At 44.6% G+C, this 24,349-nt stretch overlaps 1 protein-coding gene across 4 annotated transcripts in view; it reads left to right on the top strand.

Annotated features, from left to right (window-relative positions):
- The window catches only part of LOC115087474 (dynactin subunit 1-like), a 314,922-nt gene that overhangs the window by 159,275 nt on the left and 131,298 nt on the right, over positions 1-24,349 (top strand). For all 4 annotated transcript variants that reach the window (XM_029594711.1, XM_029594702.1, XM_029594721.1 and 1 more), the window contains 2 exons: positions 15,678-15,830; positions 16,372-16,532. In XM_029594711.1, coding sequence (XP_029450571.1) covers positions 15,678-15,830; positions 16,372-16,532 — 314 coding nt within the window. The remainder of the gene's footprint in view (positions 1-15,677; positions 15,831-16,371; positions 16,533-24,349) is intronic.

The following is a 24,349-nucleotide window of genomic DNA, read 5'->3' on the forward strand; positions in this document are numbered from 1 at the left end:
CTCAGTCTGTCACCTCAATTGGACTTCAAAGGAGCCCTGATAGACACGGCTCAGGCCAAGGCCTTCCTGCCTCGTCAGAGGGCTGTTGTCTTTGCGACCATTGTGGTTGAGATCCAACAGAGCCAGCAGGTGTCACTTTGGCACATGTTGAGACTGTTGGGCCATATGGCCGCAATCGTCCATGTTACTGTCTTGGCACATTTACACATGCACAAAGCCCAATAGACCCTGAGGATACAGTGGCAACAGGCTTGCGTCCAGGATTGCATCCAGGATTGCGTCCGAGTCACCCCGTCTCTCCGGGACTCATTGATCTGGTGGCGTGTACTTTCCAATCTGGAACAGGGGATCTCATTTTGCAGTCTCCCTAGTCAAATTGTCCTAACCATGGATGCATCTACCCTGGGGTGGGGGAGCTCATACAGATGTGCTCAGTACCAAGGGTCTTTGGTCCTCTCAGGAACATTCTTGTCAAATCAACTTCCTGGAGCTTTGGGCGATCAGGTACGCACTATGGGCTTTCAGAGATAGGCTGACCAAGAAAGTTGTCCTGATCCAGACTGACAATCAAGTAGCCACATGCTATGTCGTCAAGCAGAGAGGCACAGGATCATACCTCCTGTGTCAGGAAACTGTCCAGATTTGATCATAGGCCTTGTCCCATGGGATGGTGCTCAGGACCAAGTACTTGGCCAGGACAGAGAACATGATAGTGGACAGGATAAGTCGAGCCTTCAGACCCCATAAGTGGTCCTTGGACCGGGGGTAGCGAATCAGATATTCTGCCTCTGGGAGAGCCCAGATGTAGATCTGTTTGCTTCCCCCTGCAACAGGAAGGTGCCTCTGTTCTGCTCCCTGTACAGGTCAGACAGCAAACCAGCATCTGACACCCTTGCCCATCATTGGGGCAAGGGTCTTCTGTATGCGTATCCTCCAATTCCCTTAGTGGCGAAGACTCTCTTGAAGCTTCGCAAGGACAAAGGGACAATGGTTCTTATAGCCCCTCTTTGTCTGAGACAGGTCTGATTTCCACTCCTATGAGAGTTGTCCATCCAGAGACTGATCGGTCTGGGGACTTTCCCAGTCTTATCACACAAGACCAAGGCAGTCTGGGGCATCCCAACCTCCAGGCCCTGTTGCTCATAGCCTGGATGTTGAGGGTTAATTCTGCAGCCACGTGATCTTTCATAGGATGTGTCTTGGGTCCTGGTGGCTTCTAGAAAGCTTTTTACTAGAAAATCCTATGGACTGAAATGGAGGAGGTTTTCCGTGTGGTATGAGCTGATGGCCCTAGATCTGTTCTCCTGACCCATGCAAAAACTGCTTTTTTACCTTCTACATCTATCGGAAGCTGGCATAAAACCCAACTCCATTAAAGTTCATTTTAGTGCAATTGGCGCATACTACCAATGTATAGATGGTTCACCCATCTCTGTACAGCCTATAGTTGAACATTTCATGCGGGGCCTACTTCTGTTGAAGCCTCCCCTAAGGCCTCCCACTGTGTCTTGGGACCTCAGTGTTAGCTGATGAAAGCTCGTTTTGAGCCAACTGCACACCTGTGACTTGAAGTACCTGACCTGGAAGGTCATATTTTTGCTGGCAGTTACTTCAGTGCGCAGGATCAGCGAACTCCAGGCCTTAGTGACTTATCCATCTGATACCAAGTTTTATCATGACAGGGTGGTCTTGCATACGCACCCTAAGTTCATAACTAAAGTGGTGATGGATTTCCATCTTAACCAGTCAATCATCCTGCCAATATTATTTCCCAGGCCCCATTCATACCAAGGCAAACAAACACTGCACAGCTTGGACTGCAGGCGAGCCTAAGCCTTCCATCTGGAGTGGACAGAAGCCCAGAGACAGTCCACCCAAAATTTGTTTGTGTTTTTTATTTTTTTTTATAAGAATGGTTTGAGCGTTGTCATTGCCAAACAGACACTATTGAATTGGCTAGCAGATTGCATTGCCTTCAGTTTTATGCTCAGGTGGGACTGCATTTTGGGGGATCATGAGAAGGCTCATTCTGTCAAACCCATGGCAGCATTGGTGGCCCACTTGCGAGCAGTTCCCATGAAGGAGATCTGCAACGTAGAATACTTTCCACCCATTAACATCTCATTATTGTCTGGACAGGGATGGCCGACACAACAGATTCAGCCAGTCTGTCCTTTGGAACCTGTTTGTGGTGTAGAACCCAACTCTCCTGCCTAGGGCCCTTTGTTTGGGTTCAAGCTGTCTCCCCATCTGTTGCCAACTGCCCCTTTGGCACCTGGTTGGGTGTCTGTTGGACCCCCCTTTTTTTTTTGTTGGGGAGCAGCTTGTAGCTAGGACTACCATCCTGCTTGGCCTCGGATAAAGCAGGTTGCTGACCTGTAACAAGTGTTCTCCGAGGACAGCAGGATGTTAGTCCTCACGAAACCCGCCTGCCACCCCACGGTACTGAAGAGGGGGACCCCACGTGGACGTGCGGTATAAGGCATGCTGGGCATGCTCAATGTGCCTAGTCAAAGTTCTAGAAACTTTGACATAAGCTTTCCTCATCATGGCTCCATACGATGATGTCACCTATGTGTGAGGACTAAGATCCTGCTGTCCTCGACAACGCCTGTTACAGGTAAGCAGCTCTGCTTTCTCAGAACGCAAGCAGGATGGCAGTCCACGCAGAATGACATCACACAGCATGGAACTTTGATATCAAAGCTAGAAGTTTTGAGTTTGCCCCACTGTCTTATAGAAGGAATCTCTTTGAAGTGTAGAAGCCAACTCCAGCCTTCCTAGCAGCTGCTATTCTGGTTACAGACTGCCATATTATCCACCCCCTCAAAAAAAAAAAAAACAAACCAGAAAATGTTAGGGTGGCCTCTCACCAACAAAAATAATCTAACCATTGTCACTGTTTTGAATTTTGTTTTCCTCCCTCTTTTATTTTATTTTATTTTTTTTGTTCAGAGCAGCCTGTAGCTTGGGATTTTCACATAAATAAGCAGCTGAATTAGCCCTGTTGTCTGGGTACGTCTTCCGTGCCACTAGTTGGCGGAGCTCTCTAAGTCTCTCAAAGTCTTTCAGCTAGGTGCTCCCTCCTGTATCCTGACAGGATTACCTCAGTCAGTTTTTTTCCGTGAGACCGTTAGGGCTCGCGGAGCTCTTTCTCCAGAGAAAGTTATATTCTGAGAGGAAAAAGTCTTAAAGTTAAAAGTTCCTGTGGTAGGTTAATGTTGGCTACAGATAGCCACATCTCCTGCCACTTCTGCCTCGGGACCCACGACCAGTCGACTTGTGAGGACTGCAAGAAAATGTCCCCTCGGGACCGGAGGCAGAGAGAACATCATGAGCTGAGATCTAGGACTTCGGACTCTTATGCCTCTTCAGAAGTCTGTCGGATCAGTTCCAGCTCGAAGAAAAAGTCCCCTTTGAACAAGATGGCCTCTTCAGTCGACCCCAACAGGTCAGGACACCGTCTGCTAAGCGCCAGCTGAAAATCGGCTCAGAGCGGGGAGATGCGTCGGTGGCATCGTGGCCGCATGCTTCACAGACGCATGCATCAAGATTGACGCAGGGAAATGTAATATTACCGGTGCAGACGCATTTGCTCAATGCATTCCACTTTGCATCGACACATTTGACATAGAAACACCTAAGAAGCATCACTCGGGTCACAAAAGATGCAGAGAATCTTCGCCAACACAGGAGATGAGTAGCGCTCAACCTACATCTCCACTTTCTATGTCAGATGAGTTCCCATCTTCACCTGGGGCACTGTCTCACATTTCCATTGACTCCAAGGTTTCGGATAATCCTTCTTCACCAACCAAGGAGCCTCTTGCACCCGCTCTTCCACCCCACGTAAGACACTTACAAGATCAGTTTATAACCTTGAGGAAGGTGTGCGTCATTTACTGAGATCCATCTACGAAGGTTTTGATGTTTTGTCTAAAACTTCAGCAAATGCCTTAGCGCCAGACGCCTCACGTGGTTGCGATCTAGTGCCATAAAGGACGATGTCCACGACAAATTGTCAAATTTATCATGTCATCCAGACAATTTGTTCAGGGATCAGTTCACTGATACTGTAACAAAACTCAAGGAGCAAAAAACAGCACTTCTTTCCTTAACATCGCCGCAACGCCCTTTGGGAATAATGCCATTTCTTCCCTCTGAAGATCCTCAGGGAGCTGATGATCAATCGTATGATCCTTGGACTGATGATTCTTCCCAGGATACAGATGATCTGCCTTCAGAGCCCTCTCCTCCTGAAGAGAGAAGGCATTCTCCTCCAGAGGATGTGTCCTTTATTAACTTCATTAAAGAAATGTCTGAGACAATTCCATTTCAGCTTCAGACAGAAGAGGATTCAAGGCACAAGATGCTGGAAGTACTCCAGTTTCTTGATTCCCCTAAGAAAATCATGTCTATTCCTATTCATGAAATCCTAATTGATCTTCTAAAAAGGAACTGGGAGCACCCAGGTTCGGTTCCACCTGTCAACCGTAAGACAGATGCCACCTATCTGGTACAATTAGCTCCTGGGTTTCAAAGATCACAACTGGATCATCACTCTGTGGTTGTGGAATCAGCCCAGAAAAAGGCATACCTCCAGGGAAAGAACAGAGGTCCCTGGATGCTTTTGGTAGGCGTGTCTTCCATGGCTCAATGCTCATTTTTCGCATTGCTTCCTACCAGTTATACATGACCCAGTGTAACAGAGGCTCCAGAGGAAGCCAAACAGAGGCTCCAGAGGAAGCCAAAGACCGTAAGCCTTTTCCTTCCTCTGGAGCCAAACAGAGGCTCCAGAGGAAAGAAAAGGTTTACGGTCTGGTGCACGTCTATGTCCATAGATACATTTCTTGGATAAATTTCTTGGAACTTCAAGCGATCAGTTATGCGCTCAGAGTCTCAGGATTGCTTCTCAAACAAGACCATCCTGATTCAAACAGACAACCAGGTAGCAATGTGGTACATCAGCAAGCAAGGGGGAAGGGGCTCCTACCTTCTGTGTCAGGAAGCTGCACAGATATGGGCGTGGGCTCTTTCCCACTTGATGTACCTCAGAGCGACCTACTTGGCGGGTGTGGACAATGTTCTGGCAGACAGGTTGAGTCTGACCTTCCATCTGCACAAATGGTCTCTCAACTCTGCGGTAGTGGACACAATCTTCCAACGTTGGGGGTGTCCACACATAATCCTCTCTGCGTCCATCTACAACCGCAAAGTAGAGAACTTCTGCTCCCTCACTCGCAGCCGCCATTCATAACTGAGGGACACTTTCGCCCTCTCATGGTCCAGTGGTCTCTATGTGTACCCCCCACTTCCACTCATATCAAAGACTCTCGTGAAGTTACGAAGGGACAAGGGCTTAATGATTCTGATAGCCCCTCACTGGCCACGTCAAGTCTGGTTCCCAATTCTTGAGGCTCTATCAGTTCGCCAGTGCATCCCTCTAGGGAAAGATCCGCTTCTGATAACTCAAAGCAATGGGTGCCTGCGCCACCCCAATCTCCAGGCCTTGTCGCTGATGGCCTGGATGTTGAAAGGTTAACACTTCAACTCCTTAACCTTTCGGAGTCTGTACCCCGAGTCCTGGTAGCTTCACAAAAGCCTTCCACGAGATGCGCTTATCGTTCTAAGTGGAAAAGGTTTACGGTCTGGTGCACATCTATGTCCATAGACCCCTTCACTTGTTCCACTGTGAAGTTTCTATCTCTGGCATCTGTAGTCCCTACTGAGGCTACACCTTGTTTCTTACCCCCTTTTGGTAAGCCATTGTACATCTGAATCTGATGTACCTTTTCTCTCACTTCTGTCATTGTAGCTAGATGATTATCCTCCCATACAGAAAATGTATTACTATAGTGGGGATGCAATCTAGCTACACAGTCTCTTAAGGGAGAAAAGCCATAAGCTACTTTGTCTAAATTCTCTGCAGGAACATCTCCTCCACCATTCCTGACTGGACGAGTATTCCCTGCCATAACTTGTAAAAGACCCCACTTGGTGATAAAATTATCTGGGTCTCCTCTGATCCCTGAACTAGAGTAGCTGCTTTAACTTTAAGATCTTTCTGACCCATTGAACATTCCAATTGTGTCATTAGTTGTAACAATGGTTGCCCAGGGACTGCAGCAATTCTCTCCACTATGCCCCTTATAGAATCATCTGCACATGCTAACATCAAACGTTGAACTTCCTTTCTATCCAAATTCTCCCTAAAACAGTTCCATAAATGTGATTAACCAATCTGACCATGTGCTTATTGTAAGGGGTCCTAGTTCTTTCCCTAGGGCTTGCATATCTACAGTTGACAAACTCTGAATGGTGGTTGTAGTCGTGGTGGTAGGGGCATCATTATCCCCAACTCCACCTGGAGTAGTGGCAGTGGAAGTGCGGGTGACTACTGCAACAGGGTGGGATGCACCATCTGGATCCCAACTCCAGATATCACCATTCCATTTGTCTGAAAAATCACCATCACATTTGCCATCCTCACAAGAGATATCAGCTATTTGGGCTCTATGAATTTTCACTGCTTGAGTCAATTTCTTAAGACGAGACTCACAGCACTCATGATCTACAGGATTACATCCCTGTTCTAAAAATAACTTCTTTACAAGTCCCTGCAATACGGAATTTTCATTCTGGAGATTTTCCTGATCCCCTGCCTTCTGCTCTAAATTTAAAATCTGAACTTGTGCATCTCTGTATGCTATTATTAAATGTTCTTCATTTGCTTGAGAAGAATGGGCAAGTAATTTCCAGTTTTCCTGCTTATCTTTTAAATCTTTTGTCTTGTGCTAAAGCTGTCACCTGCTCCTTTAATGTTGCATTTTCTTTAATTTACTAGCAGTATTCCATAATAACCACAAACAACTAGAAATCTGTTTCTGACTATTAGTTACTGAATAGAGATTGGCAATATGCTTCAAGCTGTGATTCCAAATCAAATACCGAATTGATTACGTCTGTACAGGAATAATTCCAAGGGCAAGGACCTGAATTCTGTATTATCTGCCTCAGGAGGGAGGGGCTATCCACTCCTGGATATTTATTCTTTACCTTTTGTTCCTGCTTTGTGCTATTCTTACGCTTAAACATGGTTAGTTAACAATAATATTAACTCAAACAGAACACCAGACACACACACGACCCCCTATATCCTTCAAGGAACTCCTTATATTTTAGAACAAAGGTGGGGGGGGGGTGTCTTATTTATTCTTTCTTAATTTCCTATAAACCCCGCCCCTTCTACTGAAACCTTTACGGAACTTACCTTACAGAACCTTCCTTGAGTAATTAAAGAGCAACAAGCCCCAACCATTTCAAGGTGTTACTAGTAGAATTCCTCAAATTCCTTTGTCTAAATAATTTCCAAAATATTTAATGGTGCACCACACAACACAAACATACAAATATACAACCTATCAGAGAGAATTATTTAATACTCTGCTTTTATTCCTATCCCCCTCGCGTTCCCCACCAGTCTTGTTATTATTTTAGTTTGATAAGGAATAATTCACAGACACAAATTGATATAAATTTTTAATAAGCAGATTGGTAAAATTTGACTTGCTATTTCTTTTCATTTTCCTTTAATATACACTTAGAATATACTTTAATATGATAAAACAATAATAGTATATCATTCCTTATCCTATTATCTCTCGGGATACTTTAAGAGAAATAAAGAATAAATGCAGAGTACCTTTCCCAGATTTATATACTTAATTAATATTGTATCAAATACTTACAATGTAAGTTGTAGTGGGCCAGGCTATTGATACTCACAGTGGGGAGGGTAACACTGTGATGATATCTTCTGGGTGCATCTCTCTCTCTCTCTCTCTGCCTCCTAATTGATGATAATGTTGCACCCTGTATTATAGTTTCCCAAGTGTAATAAAGGACAAATGTTCTTTTCTGATTGGTTATAAATTGAAGCTCCTTTTGTTATTTATGGTTTTGTACCAGAATAGCAAGTTCTTTTTGTCATATATGGTTTTATGCCAGAATAGCCCCAGCCAAATAAGAATCAATTATTAGCATAACTATTCTGTACCATATAGCAACATATGTTCTGGGTTATTTCTGACTAGCCAGTCAGTGACTACATCAATGACTGTATCTCTGACTATATCCATGGCTGATAGACAGACTCCAAATGTAAGCTATTTTAGCTCACTCCAAAAGTCGTTGTCAGTCTCAACATTCCAATGTCCAATATAGCGTCTCATGTCCATTATCTCTGAGCAAATGCAGAAACTTGAAATCTTCAGCCTTACTGGTTCACTAGTATCCATTGTATCAAAACAAAATTAAAACAAAGAAAAAAAATCAAAGAAATAACCTCATCATCCCACAAGAGGAATCTCCATCCTCCTCTGCACCCTGATGCCCCGAGGCGTTCCCTACTGATACCGGTGCCGGGTACTGAGCCTTCACAAATTATTGTGGAAAGGCCAGTAATGCCTAGCCTGCCTCCCCTGTAGCTGCTCTGTCTACACCAGCTTTCAGGAAGGAACTCATCCGCCAGGCAGTGCTCGATGCCGTCCAAAACCTCCAGCCTCCACTGATGCTGGCCCCCATACCGGCACAGACTACTAAACCATCAATGTTTGCACTGCTATTACATCGACTTGATGCCTTCATCGGTGCCTTTCCGACTCAGCCTGTTCCATTGGTGCCAAGTCAGCCATTGAGACTTCCGCAGTTCCCGATACCCATCCGGGGATTCTCGGAGGATGACGACATCACGTCCAGTCCGGCTCCAGGTCCATCGCAGCCAGAACCACTTCCAGGACCATCTGGATTCTCTGGACCTAAACATCCATCGATTCCCCCGATGCCATAGATTCCTTCAAAGCCTCCATCGATGCCAATGCACCCGCCATCGAAGCCATTGACGTTTTTGTCTATGCCTATTTACCCTCCTTCTGGATCTCGACAAAACACTCCTTATGATCCATGGAAAGACATGGATACCGATTCCTCTACATTAGAGGAATTACTTTCAGAGCCTTCTCCTCCAGAGGAAAGATGGCGGTCTCCTCCTGAGGATCTCTCTTTCGCCAATTTCATTAAGGAAATGTCATAAACCATCCCTTTCAACTTGGGAACAGAGGAGGACATGTGTCACAAGACATTGGAGGTTCTGCAATTTATTAACACGCCTAAAGAAATCATGGCCATTCTTGTGCTTGAAGTCTTATTAGATCTTCAACACAGTCTATGGGAGCATCCTGGCACTGTTCCACCTGTCAACAGAACAACAGATGCCACATATCTCGTCCAACATGCTCCAGGCTTCCAAAAACCACAACTGCCTCATCATTCAGTTGTGGTTGAATCTGCTAGAAAAAGGCAAAGCGCTTGTGGCCTCATTCCTTAGCCCCTCCAGGAAAAGAGCAAAAATTCTTAGATGGCCTAGGTAGGAAAATGTTCCAGGTCTCCATGTTGGTGTCTCATACTGCCACTTACCAACTCTACATGACCCAATACCAGAGAAACCTGTGGAAGCTGGTTCAGGACCTTGCAGACTCATTGCCTCAGCAATATCAAGAGAGTTTAACTGCTATTCTCCACAAGGGCCTTGAGGCAGGAAAACATGAAGTTCGGGCAGCATAGGACTCCTTTGAAACTGCCTCCCGCTTATCAGCAATGGGAATCAATGCCCGATGCTGGGCTTGGCTGAAGGCTTCTGAATTACGACCTGAGATCCAGCACAAACTCGCTAACCTCCCGTGCACTGGGGACAATTTCTTTGGAGATAAAATTCAAGATGCAGTGACTGATAAAAGACCACCACGAGACACTGCGCCAATTTTCTACAGTGATCACTGATGCTCCCTCATTTCGTAGAAGCATGAGAAGGGACCTCAAGAAACTGTTCTACCGCTCTCGCAAGTATTACTCTCCTGCATCTAGAGCGAAGCCTGCTAAAGCCCTTCACAGAGGATATACACGCCAGCCCAAAGCACCCAGAGCTCAACCAGCCCCACAGTCTGGTCCAGCATCTGGAGTTTGATATGCTTCCAGAGAACGGTTGCCAGTCTTCAATAAATCCAAATCCAGAGATACCTGTCGGAGGTCGATTGCTACACTTCCAACATCAGTGGCGCCTCATAACAGACCAATGGATAATTTCAATCATAACCAAGGGATACCATCTAAACTTCCTCATGGTACCCCCAGACTCGCCAACAAATCCACTGTGGGCCCGAAAAGACCAGACACTGATGCTGGAGTCTGAGCTCTTCGCCCTTCTTCAAACTGGCAGAGGGTTCTACTCTCGCTATTTTCTATTTCCAAAAAAATCAGGAGGGCTCCGCCCCATCTTAGACCTTCGCAATCTCAACAGATTTCTCCAAAAAGAAAAATTCAGAATGGTGTCTCTTGGAACCTTACTTCCCCGTCTACAACAAGGAGATTGGCTCTGTTCTCTAGATCTTCAGGACATGTACGTACATATAGCCATAAACCCCCATCATCGCAAATACTTGTGCTTTATAGTGGATCACAGACATTTTCAATACCGAGTTCTACTATTTGGCCTTGCCTCAGCACCTCAGGTTTTTACGAAATGCTTAGCAGCAGCGGCTGCCCACCAGTGCAAGAACACCATTCACGTGTTCCCTTACCTTGACGACTGGCTAATCAAGAGCCACTCCAAACAAGGAGCTCTTGAAGCGCTCAACCTCACCATCTCTGCTACAATCAGTTACCAAAAATTCCACATGGCTCCATCTTACCTCCTTACTTTCATCGGAGCAGATTTGGACACCACATTTGCAATGGCCTTTACATATTTTTATATTCCTCAAAAAGAAATCAAGACGGTTAACAAAGTAAAACGTCTATACAGATCTATAAGATCATTATGACGCACACATTTCCATACATAGTTCCATTTCCAAAGAAACAGTCAATTAACATCAATAATAAAAATAAGTCATACAATTATAATCTATCTAAAACACATTTCTAGTTGTCAATCTAAAACAGTACTATACAACTAGATCTTAATAGCATAAAATATTACTAAAATTACATCTAAATAGTTTAAAAACTTAAAACAGTAAAACTGAGATTCAATATTATTGTGGGGTGAATCTAAGATGTTAAATAGATCAACTTGTCTCTAAAAAGGCCTGTTCGAATAGCCATGTTTTTATCAATTTCTTAAATTTACAAATACAGGTTTCAGTTCTAATATCAACAGGAAGGGAATTCCAAATTTTAGGACCAGCCAAAGACAAGGTCCTGTCCCTGACTGAGTTCAGATGTGCCATTTTTGGAGAGGGAACTGTGAGCAGTGCTTTTCCCAAAGATCTTAAGTTACGGACCGGGGTATGAATCCGGAGAGAGGCATTAAGCCATTCAGAATTATTCCCATATATTGTCTTATGAATGAGAGTCAAACATTTGTAATGAATTCTCCCGTGAATCGGTAGCCAATGGAGTTCTTTTAAAACTGGTGTTATATGATCAAATTTTTTCTTATTGGACAAAAGACGGGCTGCCGCATTTTGAAGTAACTGTAAAGGGCGAAGAGTGGCACTTGGAACTCCTAGCAATAACGCATTACAGTAATCCAGCTTTGGAGAAATCAAAGCCTGAAGCACTGTACGAAAATCCCCAGAATGAAGAAACGGTCTTAATTTTTTTAGAATGTGGAGTTTGAAGAGACCATCTTTATTTATGGCTTTAATACAAGCTTTCATATTTAACTCGGCATCTAGAACAGGGCCTAAATCTCTTACTTCATAGTTAATTTTGTGTAATGGTGTAAGGGATTTTATCTCTGTATCCATTTTCTCAGTAACTTTATTATTCAAATATAGAATTTCTGTTTTAGTTCTATTCAATGAGAGTGACATATGAGATAGTAATTGACTTATTGATGAAGAGTAAAGTTCCCAAAGCTTCAAAGTAGCTTGAAGAGTGTCATTAATGGGCAACAAAATTTGGACATCGTCCGCAAAAAGAAAATGCACCAGTCCCAGGCCCGTTAGAAGTCTGCAGAGTGGTGCCATATAAACATTAAAAAGTGTAGGTGACAGCGAAGAACCCTGGGGAACCCCTGTAGACATTATTACGGTGTCTGATTCTGCTGTGTCTAATTTGACTTTAAAAGATCTATTGGATAGAAATGATTTGAACCATACCAAAGTTGTGTCTTTTAATCCAATTTCATGTAACCTTGTTAACAGTACTTCATGTTTACCCAGCGACCGCGCGGACACACTCTCCAAACTGGCTACATCGCTGCGCAGAAAGAGAACAGCCTCAGCCCATCAATTCCTAACATTGCTGGGCATATGGCTTCCATGGTCCATGTCACTCCTATGACCAAGCTGGCCATGAGAACAACTCAATGGACTTTGAAATCTCAGTGACTCCAAGCCACTAACCTCTTTCATCCCAGATTCATGTAACCCACCAGCTGCGTCTGTCACTTATTTGGTGGACAACCAAAGCCAACCTGCTGACAAGTCTACCCTTCCAGCAGACGATTCCACAAGTAACCTTAACCACGGACGCATCCAGCACTCATGTGAACAACCTTCAAACTCAAGGTACTTGGACACAACTTGAATCAAAATATCAAATCAACTTCCTGGAGCTTCGAGCCATACGATATGCTCTTTATGCATTCAAGGACTGCCTTTCACACAAGACTGTTCTCATACAAACAGACAACACAGTTGCAATGTGGTACTTGGAACAAACAGGGAGGAACGGGCTCTTATCTCCTCTGCCAAGAAGCCGTATAGATCTGGGGCTGGGCCCTTGCACACTCCATACACATCTGGGCCACCTATCTAGCAGGCATACAGAATGTACTAGCAGATCGCCTCAGTTGACAGTTCAATCCCCACGAGTGGTCTCTAGATCCTGATGTGGCGAGCAAACTCTTCCAATGCTGGGGTCAACCAACAGTCGACCTCTTTGCATCTGAACTGAATCACAAAGTGGACAGATTCTGCTCCGTGCACAGGCAACAAAACACATTAGCCATGGACGCCTTCACTCGCCCCTGGAACACAGGCCTCCTATACGTGTAATCCCCCGATACCACTGATAGCCAAAACCCTCGTGAAACTACAACAGGACAAAGGTCAATGATACTCATAGCCCCATACTGGCCTCGACAAGTGTGGTTTCCCATGCCTCTCGATCAGAGAACCCATTCGCCTGGGCACAGCACCCACTCTCATAACTCAGAACCCAAGGCATGTTACGCCACCCAAACCTCCAGACCCTATCCCTCACAGCCTGGATGTTGAAAGCTTGATCCTGCAATTGCTCAATCTTTCAACTGATGTTTCTCAAGTGCTTGTAGCTTCACGAAAGCCTTCCACACGAAAATCCTATCTTTCTAAGTGGAATAGATTTACCACGTGATGCACGAAAAAAGGTATAGACCCATGTTTCTGCCCCACTCTATCTCTATTAGACTATCTCTGGCACCTTTCAGAGTCTGGTCTCCAGACTTCCTCAGTGAGGGTACACCTGAGTGCCATCTCAGCGTACCACAAAGGAGTGGGGGATGCCCCTGTAACAGCGCAACCCCTTGTGAGTCGGTTCATGAGGGGCCTACTACAGCTTAAGCCCCTTCTACGACCACCAGTCACTGAATGGCACCTAAATGTAGTACTTAAGGCTCATGCGCTCCCCATTTGAGCCTTTGCACTCCTGCGATGTTAAATATCTTACATGGAAAGTTCTCTTCCTAGTAGCCATCACATCTGCTCGAAGGGTTAGTGAGTTACAAGCACTTGTCACATACTCACCCTATACAAGGTTCCTTCATGACCAAGTGGTCCTCCGTACTCACCCTAAATTCCTTCCCAAGGTGGGCACTGACTTTCACCTGACTCATTCTGTAGTCTTGCCCACCTTTTTCCCAAGTCCTCACTCTCACCAGGGCGAGAGACTTTTGCACACCTTGGACTGTAAACTTGCGTTTTACCTAGACCGCACTGCAGTCCATAGGAAATCCACCCAACTCTTTGTTTCTTTCGATAAAAACAAACCAGGAGTTGCAGTGGGCAAACAAACTCTCTCCAACTGGCTAGCAGACTGTATCGAGTTCTATGAAAAAGCAGGCCTTCCTCTCCAGGGATGAGTGAAGGCACACTCAATAAGAGCCATGGCAACCTCAGTAGCACACTATTGTTCAGTACCGATTGCTGAGATCTGTAAAGCTACAACATGGAGCTCTCTTCACACATTTGCAGCACATTACTGCCTGGACAAGGAAGGATGGCAAGACTCTGACTTTGGACAATCCATCTTAAAGAATTTATTTCCAGTATAATCCCAACTCCTTCCACTTCCATCTGCTGTGATTTTCAGGCTGCCTCATTTTCCCCAACAGTACACCAGTTGTTGTGCCTGTTGCACAAGTTGTAAGCTGTTGGTCCAATTTAAATATGAGTCGGCCTGTAGCTTGCTAATCACCCATATGTAAGGACTACCATCCTGCTTGTCCTGGGAGAAAGCAGAGTTGCTTACCTGTAACAGGTGATCTCCCAGGACAGCAGGATGTAGTTCTCACGAAACCCACCCGCCACCCCGCAGAGTTAGGTCCGAAACGTTTTATTACTTTATTTTTCGCTTGCACCTTTTGCTACAAAAGACACTGAAGGGAGACCCCTGTGGCTACAGGGATTATGGCATGCTGGGCATGCTCAGTGTGCCAGTGAAAAGTTCTAGAAACTTTGACAGAAAAGTTTTCTGTGATAGGGCTCCATCCAGTGATGTCACATGTAAGGACTACATGTCCTTACATGTGACATGTGACAAGTCCAGTGACTTTCCACATGTAAGGACTACATTCTGCTGTCCTGGGAGAACACCTGTTTACAGGTAAGCAACTCTGCTATCTGCTGGTTGGTAGACATAACACTTTTGCCAGGACTGGTCTGACTGGCTTCATGGAATGGAAATTATCAGGTAAGAATAAATGCTTTGACTGCCGCCACTCAGTGAGCTGAGCATTTCCAACTACTGTCCAGAAGGAATGAGTTCTTTTATCCTGGGTGGTGATTTCTAATATGGACCAGCATTACGTACCTGTATTTGGGATTACTTTTCCATATGTGGATCACTTTATACTTGCCTACATTAAATTTCATCTGCGATTTAGATGCCCAGTCTCCTAATTTTGCAAAGTCCTCCTGCAATTCCTGTCAATCTGCAACTGCTTTGGCAAGTTTGAATAATTGTCAACTGCAGATCTGATCACCTCACTTGTTGCTCCCAGTAATCATAAGACCTAGCCCACCAGTAGGTGCAATCACGGCTGTCAGCACTCCTTCAGGATTCAAGCTCTGCATGTTTTCCTATTGGTTAAGAACTGCAGGCTGCAAACCAGGAAAGCTAGGGTTAAAATCCACTGACACTCTTTGTGACCTTGGGCAAATTACTTTGCCCTCCATTTCCTCAGGTAGAAACTGAGATTATAAACCCTCTGGGGATAGGGAAATACTTATAGTACCTGAATGTAATCCACTATGAAGTGTCATGAAAGATGGAATATAAATACAAAATTTAAATTCAATTTTGCATAGGGAATTAAGAATTAGAGAACTGTGGGAAATCTACCCAGGATCTGCAGAATGACTCAGTGTGGCAGTCCACTTCTTGTAAACTGTAAAATTAACTTTTTCCTTTAGGCCATTGAGATGGAACTGCGTAAGATGGAGGTACATCAGGCCAATCGACACGTGTCCCTTCTGACTTCCTTCATGCCTGACAGCTTTCTGCGTCATGGAGGGGACCATGACTGTATCCTGGTGCTGCTACTTATTCCACGACTTATATGCAAGGTAAGGACATCTTTTTAGCTGTCCCCACAGGAACTGATCCTCTAATTCTGGTAAGGAGGCAGAAATTGTTTCCTTCAGTGCATGGCTATAGAGGTAACAAACGTCAGAGCTTAATCATATCGTGTAGAAAAATATAGGTGGTAATATCAAGGAAATGAGAGATGTATCCATTTCTAATATTGCTTTTCTAGGAGGCAGGCTTGCTCACTGGAGAATTTCATACTCCATGTTGTAGACTTTATTTCAGTGGGGCCTCATGCATTCTTCAAACTTCAGTGAATTCTTGCTAACTAATCTAAAAATGATTTGAGAAGTCACAAATGTTACTCAATTATGCTCTGATATTTTGCCTTCTCTAGGGATGTGGTTCCTAGAAGAAAGATCTCGACTGCAAAGCTCTTTTTACTTGTATGCTAGTTGCAGAATTTGTATAATTAATGTATACTGTATATGTAACATCATGGACTAAGCTGCTCAAGAAAAATTTGATTGGTGCAATATATATACACTTTAAAGGCAGCATGTGTGTTCTCTATCACAGGCTGAGCTGATCAGTAACCAGGCTCAGGAGAAGTTTGATTTGAATGGGAATTTTGCAGAACGGAGTGGACTTCGTGGAGCAGCTGGAGAGCAGATGAGTTTTGCAGCTGGGCTTGTGTATTCCCTCAACCTCCTACAAAGTACTCTCCACAAATATGAGCAGTAAGTATCCTATAGTGAGCATCTTCTTTTTTCCTTATTGGGCACCCTCTCTGATTCCCTTATTTGATGGAAAACTCCTGGATGAATCCCTATTACATAGGGGAATTATTGGGATGGGGGCAGGAGAGAACCTGGCAGAATGGATTTTATTATTAATATTGTGGTGGAGTAGGGGAACGTGCAGGGTTACATTTTGTAGATGGAGAAGTAGGAGAGGGATCCTGTGGGGGAAGGCATCCCCTCATACAGCATTTCTTTGCAAGCAGGAGAGGGTTGGATCTAGCCGGTCAAATTTAGACCTATCTTCCCTGGATCAAGTCAGAAACTCAATTCTAATATTGGGTTGTGCTTGAACCAAAAGAACATCTATATTTGCCAGTATGTGTATGCTTGCAAAGCATTTTTATGCTGATCACAATATATATATATACAAGCCGTTAAGCCCGTTAAAACGGGCTACATTAACATTTTTTTTGGATCATTTCCTTCCCCCTCATTCTCCCTCCCACCTCCCCCACTCTCTCCCCTCAGTCACTCCTCTCTCTCCCCCCTCCCTCCCTCCTCCCCTCAGTCATTCCCCCCTCCTCCCTCCCTCAGTCACTCCTATCTCCCCCTCCCCAGTCACTCCCCTCAGTCACTCCCCCCTCCTCCCCTCAGTCACTCCTCTCTCCCCCCTCCCTCCTCCCCTGAGTCACTCCTCCCTCCCCCCTCCCCTCAGTCACTCCTCCCCTCAGTCACTCCTCCCTCCTCCCTCCCCTCAGTCACTGCTCCCTCCCCTCAGTCACTCCTCCCTCCCCTCAGTCACTCCTCCCCTCCCCCCCTCCCCTCAGTCAGTCACTCCTCTCTCCCCCCTCCCCTCAGTCAGTCACTCCTCTCTCCCCCCCTCCCCTCAGTCACTCCCCCCTCCTCCCCTGAGTCACTCCTCTCTCCCCCCTCCCCTGAGTCACTCCTCCCTCCTCCCCTCAGTCACTCCTCTCTCCCCCCTCCCTCCTCCCCTCAGTCACTCCTCCCTCCCCCCTCCCCTCAGTCACTCCTCTCTCCCTCCTCCCTCCTCCCCTCAGTCGATCTCCGCCGAAGACCCAGAGCGGCGGCCCGAAGACGCGGAGCGGCGGCATGCGCGCGAGGGAGGGACAGACTTCCTTCCGTCCGTCTGTCCCTCCCTCGCGCGCATGCTGCCGCCACTCCGGGTCTTCGGGCCGCCGCTCCTGCCGCTCCGGGCCGCCGCTGCCGCCGCTCCTGCCCAGGTCTTCGGGCCGGTGCCGCTGCTCTTCGGGCCGCCGCTCCCGCCACTCCAGGTCTTTGGGCCGCCGCCGCCGCTCCGGGTCTTTGGGCCGCCGCTCCGGGTCTTCGGGCCGGTGCCGCCGCCGCTCCGGGTCTTCGGGCCGCCGCCGCCGCCGCTCCGGGTCTTCGGGCCGGTGCCGCCGCCGCCGCTCCCGCCGCTCCGGGTCTTCGGGCCGCCGCTCCCGCCGCTCCGGGTCTTCGGGCCGCCGCTCCGGGTCTTCGGGCCGCCGCTCCTACAGCGCCATTTTTATTTTTAAGAGGCACACTGTGACCGACGTGCTCGCATGCGCGGTAGAGCTGCTCTCTACTGCGCATTTGCGGCACGTCGGTCAACCTTCGTTTATTAGGTTGATATATATGAGATATGATACAAAAGGTTGATTGGATCCACAAGAACAAACCCACACCTAAATGAGGAGATCAGCCTCCAGGCCAGATCCAATAAAAGAGTCTTGGCCCCTAAGGTACAGCTACTCAACCCTAAATGAGGAGATCATCCCCTTCCTGCTCCTCCCAATTGCAGTAAGAAGCCTGGCATGTCCTCTCACCATCCCCAATATTAATAAAACCTGTTTCTCCAGGCCCTCTCCTGTCCCTCTTCCGTCCCTCTTCTCCACTCTCCAACCCCAAGAATTCCCCATATCATAAGGATATATCCAAGAATCTCCCCTTACCCCTACCCCCCTTAAAAAAAACTCAAGCAATGGCAGACACTAGGAGGACAGTAAGCCTGTACCTCTGACTTGGTCAGGTTATATATATATATTTTTTTTTGGAGTGGTGGAATGCTGTGTTGGAGGGGGACCTGGAAGCATGGATTTTATTAATGTCAATGGGGGAGGGATTTGGGGATGCACTGCAATGCTTTTTGCAATTAGTGAAAGATTGGGGAGGGGCTGTGAGGCTCCGCCTGCTGTTTTAACATACTCCAGAGATACAAGGGGGATCCTGTGGTGCACACAACATTTATTTTCAGTCCTCTTGAACTTACAAAATGAGCCAAAAAGGTTAGTGAAGCAAGCTCCATGTGCCTGTCTACTTCTGTGGGATGGGGGACTTACTATTTTGCCTGTCCTGCATGACTGAGTTTTACTAGGCCTGATATGCTGGTGGGCCCTGTCAGGAATGGAGTTAGAGTTGTGCCATATAACCAGATTCATCCCTGCTCCCTATTGAATAGCAGATAATGGTAGTGACCATGATGTGCTAGCATTGATCTGTTAGGGTCTGTCTAGTGACTTTGTTTCTGTGTACTGGTGAGGGCATGGCAGTAAAAACCAGATTTACCAGAGGGGAACACAGTCAACGTTTGGGGAGAGGTCCAACCGTTCAGGCACAATATAATCTGCAAAGATAAAAGATAATGGTAATGATGGAGTATGTAATGCGATGGTATTCAATTTATCCTCAAAAACATTGTCTTGTGATACTTTGTCCATGTTAAATTGAGGGTTATTTATTCCTACGACTGGGTTATTTATTCCTACGACTGGGTATGTAGCGTGTTCTACTCAGGTGGAATTACATATGTTTTTTGTTTTTTTTTTTTAGGAGAATTAGATTGTACGATTTTTTTTTGCAATCAGAATGAGAAATTTGAGAAGTCTCGACTGCACAGGGCTACTTGTATGCCTCCTGAGACCCCTAATCCTTTAATTGTAGCATTTGAAATTCTGGTGTTAGCTGATTTACAATTGTTAAGAGTCAGGTAAAGAGAGAGTTAAGCATAATTTATCAAAAGAGGAATACCAGGCATTAAGATGTTGAAGGAGGATATGTCAGTGGTCATGAGCTCAGCTGACAAAAGAGGTGAGGTGGTAGTAGTATTGGATAGTATTAAATATGAACAGAAAGCCATAAGCTAATTAAGTAATTCTACATTTTATCAAATATTGACTCAGGATCCAACTAAAAGGCTACAATTTCAGGTAAGAGAAATATTAGACCAAGCCCTACATTTGTGAGTTAATTCTCCTAAAGAATATAAATTTTTGTTTGAACCTCATCCAGCTATTCCAAATTTTTTACACCATTCCAAAGGTAGATAAATTATTAGAATGTCCTACTGGCAGACCTATAGTATCAGGGATTGGTTCTTTATTTTAACCATTAGCCAAGTTTGATTATGTACTTCAGCCTTTAGTGGTTAAGATGCCGTCATATGTAAGAGATTCCACACGTTTTATTAATGATCTCCGGAATGTATCAGAGGTAGACCCCGCATGGCTCTTGGTGACTATGGATATAACATCTTTGTATTCAAATATCCCCAGGATGGTGCTTTGGATATTATTCAACAAACTCTGCAAGATTTAGATGTACCTTACAATCGGGGGAACCTTATTATGCAGTTGGCAAAAGTAACTATAATCAGAGTTATTTCACATTTCGTTCGGTATTTTACTATCAAGTTAAAGGGGGTCATAGGGTCCCTGTTAGCTCCATCAGTTGCTTGCTTGTATGTAGCGTCTTTTGAGAAGAATTTCATTTATTCATCTTTTTATTTTTTTTTCCTGACCATATAATATTTTGGAAAGAATACATCGATGATTTATTTTTGTTTTGGTCAGGAGAGGTGAAGTTTGTGTGTCTTTTAAGCTTTAGAATATGCTTGATATAAATTTAGAATTTATAATCCAGCATCATGAATCATCCTTACCGTTTTTAGACATCATGTTTCACAAAGTTGATGCACAGATATATAGGTCCATGTATAGAAAACCAACTAACAAGAATGTTACTCCATTATGATAATTTTCATCCTCAAAGGCTAAAAGAAAATATCCCCAGTGGGCAATTTTTGAAGTATTGTCTTATATGTTCTATGGCCAAATGCAAATACAGAGCAGATAAATTGTTGCCCAAATTTATTGATCATGGTTACTTCAGATGGTGTTTGAAACGTGCTTACAAGAGGGGGTTATATCTGGTACCTTGTAAATTCAGTTATTTGGTTGGTCAGCTGTTACAGGCCGCCCGCATGACTGTTACCACGTTTTGGAAGTGCAATCCTAGCCTAGATTACTAGCATGCACAGATTCGTAACATAGCTGACGTTGAACGGCTTAGATATGCCCTTAGAAATGAATTATCTAAGTATTAAACCCTTTGGGGGGCCTACCTTGATTATTATAATTCCTTGCAGGGCTAGATGCCTGTCACTAACTTTATGCCCTACCTCTTTCTCATTTTTTGTTTTGGTTATTGCATATTGCTATAGTGCATTTTATGTTACTGCTATGACTGTGACTTGTTTGAGCAGCCAGGATGTCCTTTGTTGTATGAGCACATGCTAATTGCACTGTAATTTTATCCGCATGGTTTTATTGTAAAGTTCTATGTGAACTGTTCTGTTTTGTATGCCTTTCAAAAACTATAGTTTAAAAAAACCCAAAGAGGGGGTTATGCTGATAGGCAGAATTTACTAGTTAAAACAGATAGGACGGAGGTGAGGAGAGAGAGAGGTCAAGTGTGGGAAGCTGCCCGAGCCCAGTATTGCCTGTTCGAGGCAATTTTGGAAGCTAAAAGACCTTTTCCTGGATCGGAGTGGGGAGCCCCAGAGCGAGTGGGCGGACCCGGTGACATCATCAGCAGGAGCCCCGGGACAGCATAAAATCAGGGCCCTGCCGCGTTTGAACCGAGGTGAGGAGAGAGAGAGGCTCAAGTGTGGGAAGCTGCCCGAGCCCAGTATTGCCTGTTCGAGGCAATTTTGAAAGCTAAAAGACCTTCTCCTGGATCGGAGTGGGAGCCCCGGAGCGAGTGGGCGGACCCGGTGACATCATCAGCAGGAGCCCCGGGACAGCATAAAATCAGGGCCCTGCCGTGTTTGAACCGAGGTGAGGAGAGAGAGAGGCTCAAGTGTGGGAAGCTGCCCGAGCCCAGTATTGCCTGTTCGAGGCAATTTTGAAAGCTAAAAGACCTTTTCCTGGATCGGAGTGAGGAGCCCCGGAGCGAGTGGGCGGACCCGGTGACATCATCAGCAGGAGCCTCGGGACAGCATAAAATCAGGACCCTGCCGCGTTTGAACCGAGGTGAGGAGAGAGAGAGGCTCAAGTGTGGGAAGCTGCCCGAGCCCAGTATTGCCTGTTCGAGGCAATTTTGGAAGCTAAAAGACCTTTTCCTGGATCGGAGTGGGGAGCCCCGGAGCGAGTGGGCGGACCCGGTGACATCATCAGCAGGAGCCCCGGGACAGCATAAAATCAGGGCCCTGCGGCGCGCAGCCAAAGCCGCGCGCCAAAGGGGCGCGCCCCTGGGTGCAAAATTATGGGTAAGAGAAGAAAAAGTAAAAATTATGCTTCCTCTCCTGCAGCTCCTTCGTCTAAAATAATTGGACCGATGGACTCACATATAGCTCATATGTTGGAGTCCATCGATAGGGGGAATACTGAGGGGAATTCTATTTTAGAAGTAACCCTCAGCCCTAGGTCCACGCAACCTCCTTTGCAACCAGTGGAAGGTATACAAATGGCTGATTCAGTTGGAGGATCCTCTGGAAGTAATATCCCCAAGCCTAAACAGAATGGGGATATTCCAGAGGAGAACACACATTCTCTTCAAAGATCATTGGGTAGCGAGGCTGCTGCTAGTAGAATTAATGTCCAGTTGCCATCATTAATTTCTGATGTTGGAAATGGAGAAGAGGAGTATAATGTTGAACCTGAAAATGTAACATTATTAGATGTATGGAAATTGTCTGTAAAAATAGACAAGAAAATGACTAGATCTATATCTAATATTCACACATTCTCTGTAGAAACGAGAGCGAAACTGGAGGAATTAGATAATAGGACTGATAGGTTGGAACAAGCAGTAGCAAATTTGAGCCCTTTAGTAAATAATCTTCAGGCCATCAATATATCTTCCATTAAAGATAAGTTGATACTGCATAATAGAATTGAGTTTATGGAAAACGAGCTGAGATCTCTCAATCTTAGATTATTGAATTTTCCTTTTTCAAGATTGATGTCAGCTGAGGAATTATATAAGAAATATACAGTTGAAGTATTGTCGTTTGAAACAGAGAAAATCCCTATGACTTCCAAAATGTTTTATTTGCCTAGGAGCAAAACGATCCAAGTGCAGGAGGGGGGGTTTGGATATTTTGCAAAGTCCAGGAGTCTCTACTTTTTTAGAAGACTCCTTGGATAGAATTGAGTCGAGAGCAACTTTGTTAATTACATTTTCCCTAAAAAAAAGAGAAAGACCAGTTCTTTGTAAAATATTTTCAAAACAAGGATTATAGCTTTTGTGGGCAAACGATACAAGTTTTTCCAGACGTTTCCCGAGCCACATAAGCTCTTAGGAAACAATTTTTGTCTCTGAAGAAACAGGCTCTAGAAATAGAAGCCAGTTTCTTCTTAAAATTTCCCTGCAAATGCCAAATAATGTACCAAAATAATAAATTTGTCTTCTTGGACCCAGCTCACTTGGAATGTTTTCTTAGGGATAAATCCCAATCTTAATGGTTGTAAGGGAAATAGGTTGTATAAGAAAATAGATAGAAAACATAATAAAGGGCTTCGTGTGATCATCCGATTCCTATTGTTTTCACTCTAATACAGCCAACTGGATCGGTTTCCGATTTGTTTCTTAAGAAAATAGATACACTGTGAGCAATATTTCTAATCACCTCCTAGATGTGGACTATAATTATGAAAATTATGTTAAGGAAAAATGTTCTGATATATTACTTGTTTTTCCTGTTTTATAACATTTTCGTTTGTTAATGTCATAACTCAATAAATATTAAATGTAAAACAGATAGGACACCTATCTCATGTGAAATATGCACTGTTCCTTATGCTACTAGAATGACTTGATCAAGCAACTGATATTGAAACATTGGCCAGTATTATCTTCTCTTCCTTCTTTTACTGGGAAACCCGTTTTTGAAGTAAAGAGGATGTAATTTGAAAATGCGTTTGTCGGATAGGACCCCTTTATCTTAAGGAGAGGCCGATTGTCATCAATTTACTAATATGGGATGATCAGTCCATACCATTGTAATGTCATTACAATACTTTGTTCATCCACATTTGGACTGTCCGTATGTTTTACGGGACATTATACTTGAACGTGCGTTATTATGTGATTATGTGTCTATGTAATTTATATATACATTGGTCAGACAAAATGTGAAGTAAGAATTAGAATTATTGAACATAATTTGTTTACGCATAGAAAAGGATAATGCTCCGCTAGTAGCACATTGGAAGGCTCAGTCCCATGCTGTCAAGGATGTTACATTTTTTGTGATTAAACATTTTGTATGTGATAGGGATGGTGATGTATCTCTTGAACTGAGACAGTGTGAACAGAGATTTCTTTTATCTTGAAATACGTTGGCACTTAATGGCCTTAATGAGGTAGAGTGCTTTGTGTTCTTATCATAAAGATTTTCAGGTATCACTGGTATGGGGATGTGGTACATTTTGGGTGTGCGTGAACTCCATTTTGGAATTGATTGAGGGATTACTTCTTACGTTTAGATATTGAGGTTTTGAAGATACGTGTGGCCGTTTACATTGTTGACGCTA

Source organism: Rhinatrema bivittatum, chromosome 1 (assembly GCF_901001135.1).
Source record: "Rhinatrema bivittatum chromosome 1, aRhiBiv1.1, whole genome shotgun sequence".
Classification (NCBI taxonomy): Eukaryota; Metazoa; Chordata; class Amphibia; order Gymnophiona; family Rhinatrematidae; genus Rhinatrema; species Rhinatrema bivittatum.